Genomic DNA, 21,834 nt, shown 5'->3' with positions numbered 1-21,834 from the left:
CGCCACAGAGGGAGCGACACGCGCAAAACCCACTCCGTTGAATTAGAGTCACTGCATCTTCCAGAGAAATATCCTTTCCCCTCATCGTCTCTTCTCCATTCTCCCTCTTGTTGTCGCAGCAGTGATACAACGACAACCGGGAGAAGCCATCGAGATAGGTAGGAGCTTGCCTTTTGCAAACCTCCGCAGTGGGAACCGTCTTTTATGGGCGGCCAACAAAACTACTAGACCTGTTACCATGCAAACATATACACACATCCTTTCCAAACCTGGTGCCCTTAGGATTTTCCAACCTACAACTCCCAACACACCCTAGCACACCTTTTATAACAAGCTATTCCTTCACAGCATTTTGTTATTTCACCACAAAACCTGAACGCTGCACAACTGGAATAAAGTGGCGTTGGATATGAAAGCCGGCACGGTGTAGTGGTTTAAGCGCTGGACTACAACTCTGGGGACCAGGGTTTAAATCCCCACTTGGCCATGGAAGTCCACTAGGTGACATAGGGCAAGTCACACTCAGAGGAATGTAAAGACAAGGCCATGCTGAACAAATCTTGTCAAGATGAACCTTGCGATAGTTTGGCCTCTGGGTCGCCATCAGTCAGAATGCACATGGCTGACAATTCAGCATCTCCTTCAGTGTAGCATAAATATCCACATGCAAAGATAAGTTATGCCAGCACTACACAACCCCCACACAAAATAGTAACACTGAGCAATACATGTCAACGGCTGGGTGATGTTGTGCAATGCGCAACCTTAACGTGCAACACTGCTGAATACGCAGCCCTGCTTCTGCCACCGTCAGCAGAATGCATTTGTTGTGCTATGAGGAATAATTCACTGTTCTTGAGTTGTGTGACCTACACATGGGTATATGTTGCTAACTGGATGCCAGCCGAAATGGGAAGCCCATAAAAGCCAAGGGAAGTCACTCCCCTGGATGACTTACCCTTAAACACAACCATCTTACTGTGTCCCTCAAAACCATTGCTTCCTTGGGGCCTGTTGTTAAAGAAAAAAATTGTTGCCGTTTTTGTGCCTTCCAAGTCATTTCTCACTTATGGCGACCTTAAGGCGAAACTATCACACTCTTGGCAAGGTTTGCCATGGCCTTCCTTTGAGGCTGAGCGAGAACGCTACTAGAATGTGCCACCGTTTCTAGTAGCATTGCTACCAGAATCCTAGTACGACATTCAAACCACACGTTGTTAAATATTAAAATATAACACTGGCCGGCCATGCCTCTGGCTTTTCCCAACAACTCTGTTTCCACTTGTTTAAAGTCATTTTTAATGCCAAAGTGTACCGCGAAGGAAGTTTACTTTAAAAGTTCAGTTTGAGGATTTCTTTACCACTCTTGTAAAGGAAGAAGTATGACATCTAGTGTTAATAAATGAAATGGCCAGAGACATTATGGCGAACATTAGCAGACCGATGCGCCGTCATCCCAGAGGACAATGCAAGTTCTTGGAGGAAAAGGACGGGGAAAATACCACTTTTCCTATAGCAACAAAAGCTGCGTTTTTTAAAAAGCTTGAGGCATGAGCCATAGATACACTGGCAGACTACAGTTACTACTGTTGTTGTTGCAGCTACTGTTGTTGTTGCATGCCTGCAAATCGACTCCGACATCTGGCGACTCGATCCTAGGGTTTGTTTGGCATGATTTACTGGGAGAAAGTTTGCCCATGGTCTTCCTCTGAGGCTGAGAGAGTATGACTTGTCCAAAGCCGGTGAGACTCCATGACTGACCAAAGTCTCCTGAAGTCCTAGTCCAATGATCGCGAACCTATGGCACGTGTGCCAGAGGTGGCACTCAGAGCCCTCTCTGTGGGCACATGTGCCGTCACTCCAGCACAGAGTTTGCCAGAGTTTGTTCCTAGAAAGCCAGAGGGACATGGCACTTTGCAATAAATAAGTGGGTTTGGGGTTGCAGTTTGGGCACTCGGCCTCTAAAAGGTTCACCATCACTGTATCAAACCATGAAATTGCATTGACTGGCAAATACTTTTAAAGGACATTAAAAGCGCCGAACGGTTGGCATTATCACGCCTATGCACCAAGAATCGTATGAGAAATCAAACTGGTTTGGATTTAATTTTACTATCCCTCCGAGTGCCATATACACTGTGACCAAATGCTGCAAGGTGTTGCGCTCTCATTTAAGGTTGAGTCTCCTTTATCCGGAATTCCAAAATCTAACCTTGATTTTGCCATTTTTATATAAGGGACATCATTATACTATGCCACTATATCTAATGGGACTTGAGCACTCATGGATTTTGGTATCCGATGCCAAGGGCCCACTGTATACTCAAAACAAAAATGAATGTCATGCTTCGACTTGGAGTCCCATCTCCAAGATATCTCATTCTGGTTTGCAAATGTTCCAAAATACCTCTGGTCCCAAACAATTCCAATAAAGGGAGACTCAACCCAAACTTCACACTCCGACTGGATCGAGCCGTTTTGGAAAAGGGTTCCTCCTTAAGTGTGTAGGCCCCCCATATTGGGTTTCCTTCTGCGACTGGCGAATCCTTGTGCAAGAGCGGTGCCATCTTGGTCACACAAAAACAGCCCGACTCAGAGAACGGGTTTACCATCCTACAAATGAGAAATGTCTTCTCCCCAAACTTTTAAGGACAAAAAGAGCAGCGGTTTCCATTTTCAAGGCACCGAGGAAAGTCGTTCAGGGGTTAAAAAGAAGTGTGCGCTGGTGACAAGAGCGATCCCGCCTGAGTGGTTGGTCTTTGGGTACAGGGTCCCATATAATAAGACTATTTGTATTCATACTGGCAGAGTAAACACTACATGTTCATGCCCAGGCAGCTCAGCGCTAGTAATTTCAGCCAGAACACGGCTTGGTCCCTTGGGAACTTGGCGACTCCCCTGGCCTCCAAACCACTCCAAATGCAGAACGAGAGCCGAAAAAGACCGGAAGGCGGAGAGGGGGGGCAGTCGCAAAGGCAGAGGGACGGAGACAGACAAAGAGCCGGCTTGAGAGAGACCTGCGTACCGCATTGTGGCTCAGATGTCTTGCTTGCAAGGAGAAAACGTTTCAAAAATGCCAAAGGTTGAGCCATTTGGAGGGCATCTCTTTAAAAACCCTCCTTGCTTCAAATTTAGCAGCAGCCTCTGTGCACCATCCGGGTCACAGGGCTTAACATTTCTGCATCCGAGACAAAAACACTGCAAAGCGGAGCCATGCTCAAGAGCTGGTACTCATCCATAGGTCCTTCGTTGGCATCTCAAACACCCTTTATCTCAAACAAACAAATACATTGGGCATCAATGTTGTCAAATTCTGCCATTCCTAACTGCCATCGATCTGAACATAGCTGGATGGGGACCAAACGGAGGGCCTTTTTCAACGTGGCACCTTGCGTTCGGAAAGCCTTTCCCCTACGAATCTTTTTTCAGTACAAACCAAAGAAGCTTTTATCCTCTAAGGTTTTTTAACATACTGGTTTTAATCGTGAGGTTTATCCACGGTGCTAAAGGTTTGCGGCCCTTTTGAGCTGTCTCACATTCGGCCTATAAAGCGTGACATCCGTATGTATTATCTTTGGCATTTGAAGGCATCTTATACATAGCTTACTCCATCTAGTTCAGTCCATCTAGCTCTAGGATCGGTGCAAGACTTAGGGCCGCTTTTCTGTCTACTGCAAGTTCCACTTAATGCCCGGATAATAACTGGAAGTGGCCCAAAATCCACTCCTTGTTTCGTAAAACTCTTGAGTGTGGAGAGACGTTAAACCCAGAAAAGAATGGTCGCTTCTGGAGCTCTGTTCATATGAAGGGGGTGCCTCATATGGGTATCCCAAAGAGCCCCAAAATGGTCTCTATGGGATAGACAGAGCATTTCCACTATGTTGGAAGTCCCTCTGGACTCCCCAGGAGTCCAAACAAAATGTTCAAGTGTTAAAAAATGCTTTAAAATGCCCTCCAGGGCCCAGGAAGGCCTAAATAAGATATTGACATGTCTCCCCAAGGGGTGTTTGGGGGCAAAAAATTGATCCAACATCTCTCGGAGGGCTAAGACAACTACCTGGTCTGCTCTATATGGCAGTGGCTCTGCAGCCTTTCCAATGTGGCCTTGGAGATGCTGTATAGAGATGCTGGGGACTGAACCCAGTCTCTCCTGCTTGCAAAGCATGCGCTCTACCACAGTGCTATGGCACTACCTCCCCTCCTTTCCTCCCCCCATGGTATACTTCCCAAACGGTTTTACTGAAGGGTGGCCCAGAAAACCAAACACACAAACAAAACTGTAATCACAATCAACATTGACACAGTGTCTTTCCCGTCTCTAAGGCACGCCGCATGCATCCCACCTCAGCAATCCCAACAGCAGCTCTATAAACAAGGAGTAGCCGTGACAAAACGCCGCCGTGCGGAGTGTCCCCTGGTTCAGATCCCTACTGATCCTCCGTCCAGTTATCTACTCCTTCGTTCCTCCGCTGAATGTAGAATCACAGAGTTGAAAGGGGACCCAAAAACAATCTAGTCCTTCCCTTGTCATGCACTTAGCATTCTGTGGCCACTGCGCATGCTCAGTCTTCACTGGGCTTTTGGAGGGCGTTCCTTGGCATCCTATTCTTTTGCATCATCCTTTACATCCTTTGTTACATGCCCCTAAGTTTTCCCCTCGACTTATCCATGGGTCATATTAAAATCCATATTTTTGGCCCCAAAACCTGCCCTTGACTGATACGTGAGGTCGACTGATAGTCGAGAAGATACGGCAGTTAACTAACCATCTTATGGTTCCCATTCATTTGGGGAGGTACTTTTACAAAGCTCCTCCTATGCTGTAACAGAAGATGATAATATCCCAGCAGGCTAATATAAGACAAAACACTCCTTTTAAGAACCCCAATCCTGAACCACATATGGGCAAAAAGCTCATTACCACCATTTCAAATAGGAAGCAAGCAGAACTGTTATAGCTAGAACAAACATGGAGAAAGAGATGTGCTCCCATGAACAAAGACCACCATCAAAATGTTAAGAGGTTACCCAGTGTTTTCTTTAAAATGAGATGTTTATTTGTCCCCTTGAGTGCCATTTGTAAATGCAGGCTACTAAATAAACCATCATCCCCACTTACCTCATTTCCGCCAGGTAGTCTGTTCATGTGCACCAGTTGCCCTTGGTCATCCAACACCAGCTCCGTATACGTCAGCATATCCGAAGGCAGTGGCGGCGAAGGCAGGATGGCAAACTCTTTCATGTACTCCCACAGTTTGATCAGAGACTAGGTTGATTCGGAAGAGGGAGAAAAGGATAATGTCCAACTTTTTAACTATATCTCTATTTCTATGGGCTGTCCTTTACTCGCAAAGCCTTTCGTCTGTGATTTTTAACCCAGACACAGTCCTCTAGTGTCCGCCAGCGCAACTCTGTAGTCAATGTCCATCAGACACTGACCATAGAACTGCACTGGAGGAGCTACAAAGGCCTAGCAGAGTATTCTCTCTAGGAATCTCTAGGCCTTTCAGTGCAACTTTTACTTAACGTTGACCATAGAGTTGCACTGGAGGAGCTACAAAGGCCTAGTAGAGTATTCTCTCTAGGAATCTCTAGGTCTTTCAGGGCAACTGTTAGTTAAAGTTGACCACAGAGTTGCACTGGAGGACCTAGAGACTCCTAGAGAGAATATATAAATCAAATCTGTGAATAGTCAAACCAGCAAATATCAAACCCACAAATATGGAGAGATGAGTGTATACTTGTTGCAAGCTTTCAAGTCTCCATGGGCTTCTTCTTCTTCAAGCAAACCAAACAGAAGAAACAAATTGGAGATGTTAGTCAGATGCCAGCATGTTGTTTCAGTCCTTACTAAAGATGCTATGATCATAACATCTTTACTAAGGACTGAGACAACATGCATGCAACTCACTAACCCCTGCATGTTTCCAAGGAATGATGGTTAGCTTAAAATGAAAAGTTTCTCTTTCTCACATGCAAAAACAGAAAGAGGGAAGGGAGAGGAAACGAGGCGGAAGCTCAACAGAACTAATTCTTTTAGCAGAAAGTCTCTGCCCTTGAAAGCTTCTATGAAAGCTTTAGGGAGAGGAGGAGACCAGCAGGCCAGCTCTTCTCCTTGGACCTGATGGAAGAATTAAGTGCATCTATTCAGGGAATGATTGCTGGTTGCAATGTCCATCAGCAGAGTCCTCTCCAGGAGCCTGACAGTGGCTGAGCAATGAGAGAACATGGAACCGCACATGCATAGTTATGCGCACATGTAGGATCTTGGCTGTGGTCTGACTTGACTTTTAAGTCATTTTAAGTTCAGCGGGACCGTTCTTACCTGTCGAAACATTTCAGGGATGTCATAGACGTACGTCGTCCCCAACGATTGCGCCTGGAACCTCTTGGACTGCAGTAAGTCCTTTGTCACGTATGGAGTGTTGATCAGCATCCCATGTAGTGGCCCTTGCTTGTCACCGTAAGCTTGAAACATAATCTAAACAAGAACATGCACATCCATAAAGAATAGACTGTCAGATGAGGACTGTAGGAATTCTGTTTCATCCCTCAGTCTGGGCATGGCCATGAATCCCACTTAGTCCAAAAGAGATAATTCTTTACCCATGCAAAAGAGCAGTACCTGGGCAGTTCTGGAGTCGGTCACCTCCTTGTAGAGGCTTATGTCCAGGTAATAACCAGATTCATTGGTTAGGAAGAGGCGGATGGGGATCGCCTTGCCGGTTGGCGTCAGTCGGATGTTAATTTTGAGCTCCGCCTGGAGGACCCGGAGTTTCCACAAGCGGCTGCCGTAACGCATGACCATGCTCCGGACAGACTCCTCAATCTGAACGACAGAGAAAGAAGAATGGGAGTAAGGATGTGGACAAGGCCAAGAAGAACGGCTGCGGTTGGAGATGTACAATTTCCAGAAACGATGAAACCAGGCTTTGGTTTTAGGTGATTCCTGCCACGGCGCTGAGTGCCATGCTTAACTTTTATGCTTTCTAGGGAAAACATTGTCCAAAGAGATGATTTGAGCATCTTTTCCATGCACTTATCCATTCCTCATCCCTCTTTAGATTAAACTACATCACTCAAACCGACTCAAAGTTTGTCTGGTAGTTGCAGAGATTGTGTTGATGTGGGGCAAGGCGAGTAGTGCAACACTGCCAGAGTTTCTTATGCATTCCCTCCCCCTCACCTGCCCAAACATCTTAATATTCCAAGAACCCAGAAAGCAACAACATTAAGCGCAAAATCCTCCACAAACAATTTCAAAAAACAGCATTTACACCCCGTGCTTCGCCGCTGCCACAACGTTTTAAATCAACAAGGCAATTACCGCTCGGAGCCCTGTTCCTCCGCTGTTTTATTAAACTTTCTAATATACTGCTGTTTGGTAAATAGTGCATATTAAAAGCCCGGCAATCGGAAGGCAGGTCTTTAATGTTCGCTCTCGAAATACCTCTTTTCCTCAGGCCCCTCTGGGGCACGCGCTTTCCGCAGAGTCTCCAAGACGGTGCGCAAGCAAAGCCCCACAAAGCTTTGGAGAAAAACCGGGAAGAGGAACAACTACAAAACTTCTTTTACATCACAGACAGAGGTAGTCTTTGGGCACGCAGAATATGTGCCAAGTTGCATCAGTTTGTGGGATGAGCACAAACAGTTATGCCTGCCTGAATTTTCTACATTCTTTGGCATGATATTCCTTCGCATCATCCTTTGTTACATGCCCCTAAGTCTTACCCTAAGTCATACCAAAACCCATCATTTTGACCCCCAAAACTGCCCTTACTTATACATGAGGTCGACTTATAGTCGAGTATATACTGTAGTTAACTAACCTTCCCTGGCCTGATCCTGGAAACATCATGCATCATGAGCAGAACAAACTTTCTTCTATCCATGCAGCTGATACTTACTTAGTTCAGTATACTTAACTAAGCTGATATAGGATTCCAGCCATTACCTATTATACTGAACGTCCGCCCGTCATTGACACAACACTGTTGTTACTTTAGCACAGAGACTTGATCCTCCTGAAGAGCAAAACCAACAATCCCCTCGGACAGAAGATGATTTTGAACGGCAGAAGACCTTCAACCTACCTTTGATGGGTCCATGATAACCGTCGGGACAAAGTTGAGGAATATGTGGTTGCAGTCAGTGCGCACGTTTGTGTTGTTGAAAGCCACTTCCAGCTCGTCCATGGCTTCCAGGAGCAAACGCTCCCCTTCGTTTTGTAGGTATTCAAAGGACGCCTCCTGCCAAGAGAGCATCAATCCGTTACTGGCTTACTTTCCTCGGCCACTTGGCGGTAAAGCTGCCAGCCGTACCTGTTGCTAATAGGAAGCACCTGACAACAACCAGTCCCACCTCCTTGAAAAATGGTGTTTGGCTTACTGTCAGTAAGGAGGCTTGCAGAATGCAGATGTCAAATTCAGATGGTTAAAACACTGACATGTTGTGAGTTTGTTCCTTACTTCCTTGCATTCCCTCTGACACAAAGTTAAGTTACCCATTGGCAATGCTCTAGTCTGTTTTAGTGTCAAGATTTGTCCTAGACAACTTGTACTTTTCCTACAAAGAGGTTTGTGGCAAGCACGGTTCTCCAAAGAAGGCTCTTTGCAACTTTTGCAACCGAGAAGCCAAAATTTATTGCCTTCCTTTCACTCGTCTCTGTTCCCAGGCAGCTCAGTCTGGTGTGTGTTATGTGTATATGTGTGTAGCTCAGCTGTTTCATCTACAAAACCTACATCTCGAAGCAAAACCATAAAATGTTCTGCACAATGATTTACCAGCTTTGGCTTGATGAAAACGTCTGCACGCCTTTTGGCTGGCCTAATAAAGATACCTCCAAGAATACAGATTTGGGGGAAAGCTTCTTAGTCATTCCACAGACAGAAATGGCCAGTCTGTGGCTGCCAGGGCAGAGCTGAAAGAGGGTTAAACTTGCGCTCTTGCCAAAGGCATATCCCACACACTTCATCCTGCTCTTTTCTACCGAGGTGAGTAGATACCATTTATTCCTTGGGCAAAATGTAAAAGGTACCACTTGGATACAATGGGGAGCAGTTCAGCCCTCACTCATGGTGCTGAGGAGTTCAACCTCCACTTTGCAATATGTCTCTGTGTGCAAAGTGCATTAACAGGTGGCACCATACCTTCATACAGGTCATGGGTGGATGGATGGATGGATGGATGGATAGACAGCACCCTCTTATTCATTTAAAACAGGGATTGGTAGCGTGTACCCCTCCAGCATTTATTGGACTACAATTCCCATCATCACTCTTGGCTCTATGGCCACTCTCACTCTCAAGCCTCTCGGACAGTTAACACAATGCCCCCAAACACAGAGTAAAGTATAAGTTAAACATCACACACACGCTATCTGCCTTGAGGGCATTCCTTTGGCTACTTAAGAAACACAGCCCACCTTTGTAACCAGGTCCGAATGCCGGATGATCGCCCGGACAAAGAACCGGTAGTCGGTAACCTCGGCTCCTGCCTCGACTTTGGCCGCGCCCAGGTAGAGGTGCATTTTGTGATTGGCGCATGGAATGGCCGTGAGGTCGAAGTTGCGCATGCGGTTGAGCTCCAGCTGGAAAGCCAACGCCGGTTCCAAGTGGCGGTAGATTCTGTCTTCTTCAAACTGGAAAGAAACACAGCCACTTATATGAATTTGATGCAACTACTTCTTCTCCTCTCTTTCTTTAGCATTTATTGAATTAAGAAAAGCATCCTAGGCTCTTATTACATAACTGAAAGACCACTAGAAGCATCTCTGAAAGATGAAGAGAGAGCAGCAAGACAAGGTTTTCCCAAGGAAGACAATTCCAAAGTGCAGGTGCAGCCACTGAGAAGGCCCTGTCCCATATGATCACCTTACAGGTCCCAGAAATTTGGGAGATGCGGAGAAAGTCTCAAGAATTGTGCAAGCCCCCTGGGCGCTATGGTCAGAGCTACTAATAATGATGATCCAAAGCCAAGGAGAACTTCCAACAGCCACAGGTTTCCATTTGACACACTGCAGTCCCAAGCCAGCTGAACTAGTTGGGAACCCTCTTGGCGGCGCCAAGACAGGCAGCGTTCCTTGTCTTTGGTAGACGCATTTGTTTCCAACCCAAAGCAGAAAGGGCCGAAAGGTTAACAACTCACCTTATCCCTTGCGCGGAATGTGAAAAACTTGGGAAACTCCCTCTGTTTGGAAAAGAGAGACAGCGCCATTAGTATCCGAAAACATCATTTCATCATCTCATCTACAAAGCAGGAGGGATGGCATTACCAAACTACAAAGACAACTCTTTGCCTCTTCCTTCTAAGCGTGGGTTCAGATGTCACCCTAAACTGACTCCGATTCAAAACAGAAGCAAAAGGTGCGGGCTAGTGGCCCCACGAAAAAAGGTTGCCCTTTCCACCCCCAATTTCCAAACTCCTACTCAACGGCTGCATGTAGCTATTCCTCCACCACCTTTTTGCAGCCCTCCAATTTGCTCTTTCTAAAAAACTGACATTTCAGTTTGCTGCCAATGTGAGAAACAGATTGTCTACCTAGAAAGATACTTTGCTCCTTGTATACCCCTCTCCCCAAACTTTTGTTCTGGGGCTGCCAGTGCGGCTCAGTGGTTTAGCTTTCCATGCAAACTGGGCCACTGTCTGGTCTTGATGTTGTTGGCATCTCTGTCTTCTGCAGTGAGCTAAGGGAGCAAGAATTCAACTGAAGTGAAACAAGAGAAGGTGGTGATTACCTGCATCCAAAACTCATGAGAGTTTTAGTCACCAAATCAGATTTTGGAGATATTCTGTCACCTTTGAAACCCAGACATCTATTTCCCAAGACTGGCAGGCTGCCTGAGGCTCAAACATGGAGACGCAAACCATGCAGCTGAGACATAACCAGCGTGTGTTTTTTGTCCTGGACCTTCAAGTCATTTCTGACTTATGGCAACCCTATCATAGGGTCTTCTTGGCAAGATTTGTTAGGAGCGGTTGCTTTTGTCTTCCTCTGAGACTGATAGAATATGACTTGATAAAGGTCACTCAGTGGGTTTTCTTGGCCAAGCTGAGATTTGAGCCCTGTGTCTAGAGTCCTAGTCCAACACTCAAACCACTACAACCAGCATGCATTTCAATGCCTATTGAAACCTGTTGCGTAGGCATCTCTCCCAGTTCTAGTGCCCAAGTTTCTGTTAATGTCATGTTCAGGATGATATCAACTTTGCTATCAGGGGTATACCTGTATTATCTTGGAGGAAAACTATGGCGGTAGAAGATATAACAAGGGGTATGTAGCCCACAGAGGAGGTATGGCCATATTTACAAGGGTGGTTAAGGCCCAAGTGATGGCGAACCTATGGCACGCGTGCCAGAGGTGGCACTCAGAGCCCTCTCTGTGGGCACATGTGCCGTTGCTCCAGTACAGAGTTTGTCAGAGTTTGTTACTAGAAAGCCAGAGGGACATGGCACTTTGCAATAAATAAATGGGTTTTGGGTTGCAGTCTGGGCACTCGGCCTCTAAAAGGTTCACCATCACTGTGGTCACAGAAGGATAAGTTGCTTACCAATGGGTTGTCTGCGCCTGCGCAATAAACTTCGGACGTTTTACTGTGCGGCCGCAGAGGCCATGAAGAAGAAAAACAGAACAGTCAGAAACGTTGCCCATTTCTCCCATTGTCTTTCTAATCCGCTGCGTCTCCCTCTTGCCTTTGTCTCTCCGTGTGGCCAATTTTTCCTCCTGCCGCCCATGCGCAAACTCTCACCGCCGTGATTGCTTTTGTTGCTGTTGCCACTGCCACCGCCAAGGCCTTCCCTCCATTGCCCATTCCAGGAAAAAACATCGTCATTAAACGCAAAGCATCCTCCGAGCTTTGATACCCAAAAATCCCCCCCCCCCCAAAAAAGAGAATTCCTCCGTCCTAGATGGAGGAATTATGCCCCCGCTGTGTTCTAATCAACCAACCATCATCAAGACAATCAGAATAATTCGCCTAAATTAGCCAATCAAGACACCCTGCAAATTGGAGAATGCAAAAAGCTACACGAGAAAATCATCATAGCCGGTTATTATACTAATAATCGCGTTAAAAACCTAATGAGATGAGGAAATTGGAAGCTTGCTGGAGCAACTCTCTATTACCTCAACATGCTGGGAACTAATTATATAGACTGTAATTAAAACACAAAACAAACCCAAGCCAAGGGTCCTCCCCCCCCCCCCCGAGTTACATTGGCAGACTGTCCGGCAACAAAGTGAACGGTCTGAGTGGCCCAGGCCAAGTCTCTTGGAAGGCCCTCCAGTGCAACTCTTTGGTCAACATCTGCAAGACATTGGCCACTGAATTGCATTCGAAGAGCTACAGATGCCTAGTGGAGTGTTCTCTCTAGGAATCTCTAGCTCCTCCAGTGCAATTCTGTGGTCAACATTTGCAAGACACTGACCATAGAATTGCATTGGAGGAGTGACAAATGCCTAGTGGAGCGTTCTCTGTAGGAATCTCTAGGCCCTTCAGTGCGACTTTTGGTTCAAGTTGACATAGAGTTGCGCTGGAGGACTTAGATAGTCCCAGAGAGGACATATTCATAAAATCCGTGAATAAGCAAATCTGCCAAAGTCAAAGCCACAAATGTGGAGGGATGAGTGTACACTGAGTACTCAGTACTTAGCACTTATACTAAGCATACTTATATAGTTATACTTAGTTTTGTATACTTAATAGAGGATACAGTGGACCCTTGCCTTACACAGGAGATCCTTTCCGGACTCCCCCCACGTACGGCGAATTCTACCTATGCTCAAGCCCCAGGAGCTTGTGTCCGTGGCGGCGTGTGCCCCATTCATCTGAATGGGACACGCCGCCCCTTGCAACCTGTGCACTCCCCACGGCTTAAGCGTGTACACTGAAGTCCGCATATAGCGCACCAGCGTATAACGTCAGAACACTATATAAGATTCTCAGCCTCAGAGGAAGGCAATGGCAAACCCCCTTTGAACAAATCTGAAGATACAACATAATGCAGTGGTGTGAGTGTTGGAGAAGGACTTTGGGAGCAGGGTTTGAATCCCTACTCAGCCGTGAAAACCCACTGGATGACCTTGCGCAAGTCACACTCTCTCAGCCTCTGAGGAAGGCAATGGCAAACCTCCTCTGAAGAAATCTGGCCAAGGGCTGCCACAAGTCAGAAATGACCAGAAGGCACAAAGTCCATCCGTCCATCAAGGGCTGACAGTCAACACATCCATAATGTCTAGTAATTTGTCCATCTACTTACATGAAATCTTTGGTCCACCTCACAGTTGACTTGTTTCCTGAAATCCTTATACACCACGAAAAAAGGGGGGAATGGGGGAAAAGGAGGTGACGGAAAGGCAGAGCAAGGCGGCACAAAGAATAAAGGGAGGGGAAGGGAAGCAGAAGAAAGCTAGCAATTAGTAAGTAAAATTAAAAACAAATTAAGGCAAAAATCACATGTAGCTCAATATCGGCCTCATCTTCAATTCTCAATTAATTTTCTGATGATGAAAACTTATTGAAAAGCCATAACGCAGTTGGAGATGCACAAAATAAGATGAAAAGCTATCGGGAGTGTGGCTGCCCCCCCCCCCCCCCATTAAGAATAAGGGGATTTTCAACATCGGGCTAGAAACTAGAAAATCCGCACACACTCACAAACACAACTAAATAGAGATAGAGAGAGGGAAAAGTCAAAATACCTTTTGCGCCACGAGAAAAGTCAGCCGCCGAATGCCGTGATCAATAAGGATCGATTTCTGAAAGAAAAGGGGGGACAGGGAAAGGTATATACAGTTGTCCTTCCATATTTACTAGGGTTTGGGGCACAAGACCCCTGTGGATATGGAAAAACTGTAAATAACAAAAACATCCAACAGACATTGACCATAGAGTCGAACTAGTAGAGTATCCTCTCTAGGAATCTCTAGGTCTTTCAGTGTGACTTTTAGTTAAAGTTGACCATAGAGTTGCGCTGGAGGAGCTACAAAGGCCTAGTAGAGTATCCTCTCTAGGAATCTCTAGGTCTTTCAGTGTGACTTTTAGTTAAAGTTGACCATAGAGTTGCGCTGGAGGAGCTACAAAGGCCTAGTAGAGTATCCTCTCTAGGAATCTCTAGGTCTTTCAGTGTGACTTTTAGTTAAAGTTGACCATAGAGTTGCGCTGGAGGAGCTACAAAGGCCTAGTAGAGTATCCTCTCTAGGAATCTCTAGGTCTTTCAGTGTGACTTTTAGTTAAAGTTGACCATAGAGTTGCGCTGGAGGAGCTACAAAGGCCTAGTAGAGTATCCTCTCTAGGAATCTCTAGGTCTTTCAGTGTGACTTTTAGTTAAAGTTGACCATAGAGTTGCGCTGGAGGAGCTACAAAGGCCTAGTAGAGTATCCTCTCTAGGAATCTCTAGGTCTTTCAGTGTGACTTTTAGTTAAAGTTGACCATAGAGTTGCGCTGGAGGAGCTACAAAGGCCTAGTAGAGTATCCTCTCTAGGAATCTCTAGGTCTTTCAGTGTGACTTTTAGTTAAAGTTGACCATAGAGTTGCGCTGGAGGAGCTACAAAGGCCTAGTAGAGTATCCTCTCTAGGAATCTCTAGGCCTTTCAGGTTAACTTTTAGTTAAAGGTGACCACAGAGTTGCGCTGGAGGAACTACAAAGGCCTAGTAGAGTATCCTCTCTGGGAATCTCTAGGCTTTTCAGGTTAACTTTTAGTTAAAGGTGACCATAGAGTTGCGCTGGAGGAGCTACAAAGGCCTAGTAGAGTATCCTCTCTAGGAATCTCTAGGCCTTTCAGTGTGACCTTTAGTTAAAGTTGACCACAGAGTTGCGCTGGAGGAGCTACAAAGGCCTAGTAGAGTATCCTCTCTAGGAATCTCTAGGCCTTTCAGGTTAACTTTTAGTTAAAGGTGACCACAGAGTTGCGCTGGAGGAACTACAAAGGCCTAGTAGAGTATCCTCTCTGGGAATCTCTAGGCCTTTCAGGTTAACTTTTAGTTAAAGGTGACCATAGAGTTGCGCTGGAGGAGCTACAAAGGCCTAGTAGAGTATCCTCTCTAGGAATCTCTAGGCCTTTCAGTGTGACCTTTAGTTAAAGTTGACCACAGAGTTGCACTGGGGGACCTAGATATTCCTAGAGAGAACATATTAATCAACTCCGTGAATAATCAAATCCGCAGATAGGGAGGGATGAGTGTAGTTACTTGGCAAGATAAAAACCCATGACCGAAGTTTTATATTTAAAGGATTCCTTTTCTCTTTTTAAACACTACTCTTCAAATAAAATGTACCAAAGGGCCTGACATACACCAAAAATATAACAAATGCAGTAAATGTACAACACAAGGACAGTAAGAGCATCTCAAACAGTTAAAAACAGAAGAGATAGATATGGTCCACTCAATTGTCTCTATTTTTGGACACTCTTTTTGGGGGGTATGGCCACCATGTTAAGTGTTTGGCATGGCACAGTTTGCCACAGTTTAATAATAATAATAATAATAATAATAATAATAATATATAATAATAATTTAGTTTAGAAGATGTTTGGTCATGTGAGCCACTATTCTGTACCTGTTTTCAGGTCAGGTACAAGAGGGCCCTTGTTCAAACCAAAGCAAGATCATGGAAGCATGAAGTCTGCCCACACTTAGCCTTGGAAATGTGACTGTTTGGTTCAGATTTGCTCCACATTCTCCACTTCTTTGGCGCTCGGCGCATAAACCTTACCAGCAAAAGGAAATTATATATGGGAGATACAATTCGGTTGCATAAAATGGGCAAAGGTGGGTGCGGGTGTGTTTGTGTAGCTGCCAATGATTTTGTCATCGTTGCATCAAAACGTTCCCCGCCATCCCTCAATTGAGTTGACCAAAGCTTTCATTTCATTAGAAGTACCTTTCCCGACTCCCCCGCAACCCCATGTCTGAATTAGAAATGAAAAAGGGTATTAAAAAGATATCGAAAAACGGGGGGAGCGACAACATCGCCCCAACTCCCAGCCCACAACACAGTGTTTTACTAAGGTTAAAGCCCTTTCGGAACAAGCGGCTGATAGTCATAGAGGGGGGAAGGAGAAGAAAATAACTTTGATAATAATAATGCTGCAGCGCATGGTATTTTGTTTTTTTTAAGACGGTTATTGCTTTTAAAATTCCACAAGTATCGGGCCATAAGTATATAGCAACGGGATTCTGATTACATTGTAATAATGCGGACCTCCCAGCGACTCTATAGCTATTATAGCGCTATTAGGTGCCAGCACCTGGAGAAACTCCATTTGCGACGTCTATCTCCTCCGCAAGTCATTTACAAGCATACGATCCTAATTTTTATCGGGGAAAAGAAAAAAGAAAGAAAGGAGGGGGGTGGAAGCATCTTCACAACCCGCTGGGGCTGGGAAATTATTTGGGCAATTTGGATCGAGTGATTTGCGTAATGCTCCCCTTCGCACACACTCGTTTGTGCGTGTGCATGCGCATGTTGTGCGTACGCAAACTGGAGAGGAGAGAGCCATGTGTTCAAGATCACCGGAGGGGGGAACAAAACCAGGACACAAATGCAACAGGTATATAACATATATAAAATGTACCGACTCAGTAGCATCAAAAAGAAGAAGAAAGTTAGACTAGTTAGCCAGGATCGGAAACTATTCCTTTATCTTGGTTTGTTTGGGCAAACCAGTTTTAAAGTAATGGCAGTTCTGGGTCTGAAAGCAAACTGTGGTCAGTTGGAAACCGTTTCTGATGTGAAGTCGAAGGCTTCCAGGGCTGACATCCATCGTTGTTTATGGGTTTTTCAGGCTATGTTACATGACCATGTTCTAGAAGAGTTTATTCCTGATGTTGCGCCAGCATCTGTGGCTTTGGCATCTTCGGAGAATGGCATCTCTGAAGATGCCAGCTACAGATGATGGTGAAACATTGGGAATAAACTAGAACATGGCCACATAGCCCACAAACAACTATGTTTCTGATGTCTTTGTGAGGATATGGGAGTAGAAGAGAAGGAAAAAGGCACAAGCCCAAAGCTCTTGGGTGTAGCACTAAACTATGTTGCGTTTGAATGTGGCCCTGGACTCCATGCTGGTCCTGACAGTGGCTCTGAGCAGCATCCTTCAAGGGACTTGGGACAGGTGCCCAAGTCCAGAGATCGACGAAGTGTCCAAGGAAGAATGGATATCAAACGATGGTTAATGAAAGCACACCAAAGCATGTAGTCAACCATTCTGTGCACTCAGGATTCCAGATCATGGGACGAAGCCATGCGCATTCAGAAAACTAGATAGTGAGGGGTTCAAGATGGGATTTGCAACCTCACTCTGCCTCCTGTTTTCATACATCAAGGAGGAAAAGACTTAACCAGGCAGATGTGTGATACTTGAGTTGACAAAACTGTGGTTTGCGATTGGTCAAACCATAGTTTACTACTGGTCAAACTATCAAAAACATGATATGTAGGACAGAACATTTGGAAAGTGACAGGTTCCCAGCCCTTCCCTCCCTCTGCTATAAAGAAACGAACATCAAGAGGTTGCACCAGACTCACCCTGCTCTGTGTGAACTCTCTGAACATGGCAGCCAAGCCTTCGTCGTCTATGTCGCAGTCCGTCTTGATGGCAACGTTCAGGATGTGAATGGGCTCGTCCCGGGCGCTCTGCGGATGAACAGAAACCAGCGTTGAGAAAAGATGGACAACGGAACAGTTTCCTTACAAATGGACAGAGGCTTATGTGCGAGGGACGGAGGGGGAAAGAATGGGGTGCACGCCTGTGGCCAATAGGGCTTGAATATAAGTGAAACTCCATTTTCGTGAAGAGGTCAGGAACGGATCCCTTGCAAAAAAAGGAGGGGTGACTGTATATTGTAATGGGTTATCCCTTATTGAAATGCAAAGCATTTGGGGGGTCAGTTGGTCTAGATGGCCAACCAAGAGCCATTAGATTTACAAAAGACGAGCCTCCGGTGGAGATGGATATTGTTAAGATTGTTCTGCTGATATGGATCAACACAACAGCTTCTGTTTTTGGATCCTCCTCCTCCAGAGCCTGGCTATAAAAACCGACAGAGTGAGCAACTGTGTATTAAAATGATTATGAAGAGGGAGGACCAAGGAGTGGAGTGTAAGCATTCAAAGACATACATGATCCCAGGGAATCTGAGGCCTGTTACAGACTGCCAAAATAAAGCTGCTTTGGGTCTCTTTGGAGGTATGCTATTTAAATGATGCATGGGTCCTAAGAGTCCGGAGGTCGCGCCAAAGCCACACTCCATTCCTAAGCACTGGAATGCAGCTTTGGTGCAGCTTCCGGATTCTTAGGATGCATGCATCATTTAAACAGCATACCTCCAAAGAGACCCGAAGCAGCTTTATTTTGGCAGTCTGTAACAGGCCTGAGTCTCCATATGTGCATGTATGAATGGAGGGTGTCATATATTCCCCCTTCAATATTCCCACCCCAGAATGTATTGCTCTAGCCATAATATTGTACCTTATCTTCATCGTATAGGGACGGGTGGCCTGCTTCTGGGAAGGTGGGACTTTGAGGGGGAGAGTCACAAAAGCATCCCATCACTTCGTCGAAGAGTCTGAAACAGCAAACAGAACCCTAGAATGCAGCAGCAGATTATATACATCCAAGTGCCAAAACTAATGTCCAGGTATGTCCCAGACTCCTCACTTCCAACGGACCAAAAAGTGTAGGTTCTGTACTATAGCATAGAGGGGGGAAACAAACTTTCTTGGCCCTATCCCACTCTGCTGAGATTAACAACACCTGGAGACCGAGATGTACAGCAATCCCTGGATCAATTTAACTAATAGAGTACAGCTTCTCTTTACTCACTGGCCTTTCAGTTGTGCTGGACTACAACAACCCCCAGGGATGTGGTCCTACACATCTTTAGGGTACCCAGCTAAGAGAAGGCAGCATTCATGTGTTGGAGCTGCACCTTTACAAAATGCTCTCCCCCAAACACACACAGAGCTCCTTGGCTTACCGTACAAAGTCTTCAAAGGTCCGGAAGGAAACCATGCCACCCATGCGCTGGCACGGCGGGGTGAAAGAGTTGTCCAGAAGGACGTCGCTGACGCTGGCCACATGGACCATCCCATAGTGGTTGAGGTTCGACGAGAAGGACATCCTAAAAAGCAGGTTTCAAAGGAGAGCGTATGTTAGGAGAGAAGCATAAGCAGTGTCTAAAAAAAGGGAGTGGGGACAAAGAAGGGAATGCCCTTCTTAGATCTTGCAAACAATACTAATAGTACTAATACTAATACTAATAATAACCAGAAAGGAAGAAAAGAAAAAGAGGGAGTAATACCTACATGGAGTGGGTTTTTAGGTTCTAAGGCTTTTATGATATTAATCATTATTTGATATTTTAATGTTGTAAGCTGCCTCGATGTACCAAACATGGCTGGACCAATAAATCAATGGATATCTCTTCAACTGTATCTCGTTTTATTATTGTAATCCGCTTGGATTCCAAGTGATTAAGCGGAATATAAATAATAATTATTATTATAATTATTATTATTGGATAGCGCAATGCATCTGGTGTTGATCCCAAAGGAAAGCTGGGAGGCAGAGAAGGAACCCTAACATGGCGATTCATCAGAGCATCGTATGACATGAAACATTAGCTTCCCCTAGGAAAGCAAAAATGGACTTCAACACACTTAGGTGGTGTTCAGCTACCTCAAACGCATTGGCCATTACACCAGATTAAGACTCCTGTTAATGAGACGTTAAAACACCTCCATCTGAAGTGGAAACAGATACAGCAGGAGCTTCCGTGGATGCGGCTTTAGAGAAAGGGAGCCGAGACGAGGCGCCGAAACGCATGTCTTATAATTGGAATGGCTATCCCAGTTCTGCAGGACCATTCCTTTTAATGGAAAAAACAAGAAGCCAGAGGTGTTCCTCTTAACCAGACTGACACCTTGTCAGTTCCCGGCCTCTTAAGAACACAAACAAGTGCCACAAAATGGCTGTTGGGGAGCATAGAGATGTAGGGGGGGGATCACCATCTTGCTCCTTGTTAGCACAGAATCAGCCCCAAGGTAGCCTCTTGGTATGTCGTATTTGGCCGTGTGCGTTTCTATTACAAATGGCTGGTGGGTGTAATTTAAGCCGCCGCCATAAAACCCGTGCGCTGATACACATTTGGTTTGCCAGCGTACAAGGCAACAGCCATAGCAAACGCATGCCGACTCTCCCACATTCAAATAGCCGGGAAAATATAATAGGAAGAAATGGGGAGCGCTGGATTTATACTGGCAGCTACCAAATTCTAGCTAGGGCTAACATAAAATATGGGTTCACAAAGCCCAAGGGCCCCAAAACCATGGTCCATCTCCTCTGTGGCTATATATGTGGGTTCAAATGAGGCTTCCCCATTCTTTCAAATCAAAAGTGAGCCTCCAAACGCTGTTGGGTTGCAACTCCCATCCTATTTACCATTAGCTATCCCAGCTGGTGTATCTAGGCACTAGATATGGAGGACCATGCATTGCCCCTTCTTTTCTGGACAAGGGCTACAGACACACATAAGCGCACAGGTGTGAATGAACACACAACCACATAAACCGAAATGTTACTGTTGTTTCTGACTGATGGAGAGCCTAAGGAGCTCTCTCAGGCTCCAAGAGGACCTTCCATCCCAAGGCAATAGCATCACCATCGGTTGGACCAGGGCTACTTCCAAGCTTACAAATGTGGTTAAACGTAAACCTACTACTATATACACTGATGTATAAGTCTAGATATTATTGACCCAGAAAATCTGAGTCGACTTATCCATGGGTCAATATAAGTACTGTACTTTAACTCCCATAAAACTAGAAACCATCTCCTGGTGAAACGCAAGAGTAAGATCTGTCTTGGAAGCACTAACCTTCCTCTATTCTCTCCTCCATCTATCCTTCAGTGTGAACCCAAACAGTTATGCCTCCTGCAACTTTGTAAGCTCTTTGGCATTGTTTTCCCTTGCTTCGTCCTTTAGGTCCTTTAGACCTTAAGTCTTACTCTCGACTCATCGATGGGTCATATCAAAATCCATCATTCTGGCCCCTAAACCTGCCCTCGACTTATACATGAGATCGACTTATAGTCGAGTATATGCAGTAAATGGGTTGCTTCCCCAAAAAAATTCTTTGGAGAAGAAAAATCAATGGAGAGAGTGTGACGAAAATGTAAATCTCATACAGGGACAGTTTCGAAATAAAGGCTCCAAAGGGAGAACGCACTACCAAGGGCTTGCTCCACATCTCCTCCCCAGGTAGTATCCAAGGTGGAGGAGAGGGAAAGGGACTCGGTTGCATCCGTTCAGACTCCCTGAGCTGGAAAATTGGACATTCAAGCATGCATAATACAGGCGATTGCCCAGGAAGCTTGAAAGAACGGTTTGAGCATCTCTTGTGAAAACAGCCTGGAGTGAGTGAGATGTCCGTTCTGCTACACGTTGCTATCGGAGGACGGCCGGCAGACAGCCATCTTGCTTAGAGGAAAAGGCCACCACCCAAAAAGCAAGAGATAGGAAGCGACCGACTTCGATATTCATTTGCTCCAAAGACGTGGAAAGGCTTCCCAAAGCCATGAAGCAAAAGCCTACAAAAGCGTGTGATGTTAGTTCTTTCCGTAGCATGCACAATGCTGCCTTTTGCAAAAGTGGTAAGGCAGAGCGAAAACAGAAGCTGAACATGTTTAATGCGGGGAAACATACAGAAAAAGACAATCATGCACACACACACATATATATGTATACATACACACACTCAACCCAAAACAAAGAGTTGTTATAGTTCTAAGCGAGCACAAGGACCCCAAAATTGAAATCATACAAGGTT

At 45.5% G+C, this 21,834-nt stretch overlaps 1 protein-coding gene across 5 annotated transcripts in view; it reads right to left on the bottom strand.

Moving 5' to 3' along the window:
• Positions 1-21,834, bottom strand: part of ACACA (acetyl-CoA carboxylase alpha) — a 109,068-nt gene that overhangs the window by 41,612 nt on the left and 45,622 nt on the right. For 3 of the 5 annotated variants that reach the window (XM_089483860.1, XM_089483861.1, XM_089483864.1), the window contains 11 exons: positions 18,984-19,127; positions 18,476-18,572; positions 17,533-17,640; positions 13,700-13,756; positions 13,258-13,302; positions 10,147-10,188; positions 9,425-9,640; positions 8,094-8,249; positions 6,626-6,829; positions 6,326-6,481; positions 5,120-5,266 (listed from right to left, as the gene is read on the bottom strand). In XM_089483860.1, coding sequence (XP_089339986.1) covers positions 5,120-5,266; positions 6,326-6,481; positions 6,626-6,829; positions 8,094-8,249; positions 9,425-9,640; positions 10,147-10,188; positions 13,258-13,302; positions 13,700-13,756; positions 17,533-17,640; positions 18,476-18,572; positions 18,984-19,127 — 1,372 coding nt within the window. The remainder of the gene's footprint in view (positions 1-5,119; positions 5,267-6,325; positions 6,482-6,625; positions 6,830-8,093; positions 8,250-9,424; positions 9,641-10,146; positions 10,189-13,257; positions 13,303-13,699; positions 13,757-17,532; positions 17,641-18,475; positions 18,573-18,983; positions 19,128-21,834) is intronic. The other 2 variants (XM_089483862.1, XM_089483863.1) reach the window with 1 other exon arrangement.

Source organism: Sceloporus occidentalis, unplaced genomic scaffold, assembly GCF_023333645.1.
Source record: "Sceloporus occidentalis isolate IW3139 unplaced genomic scaffold, rSceOcc1.0.p SCAF_21, whole genome shotgun sequence".
NCBI lineage: Eukaryota > Metazoa > Chordata > Lepidosauria > Squamata > Phrynosomatidae > Sceloporus > Sceloporus occidentalis.
The sequence above is the reverse complement of the archived record's forward strand: the minus strand, read 5'-3'. Positions and strand labels throughout refer to the sequence as shown.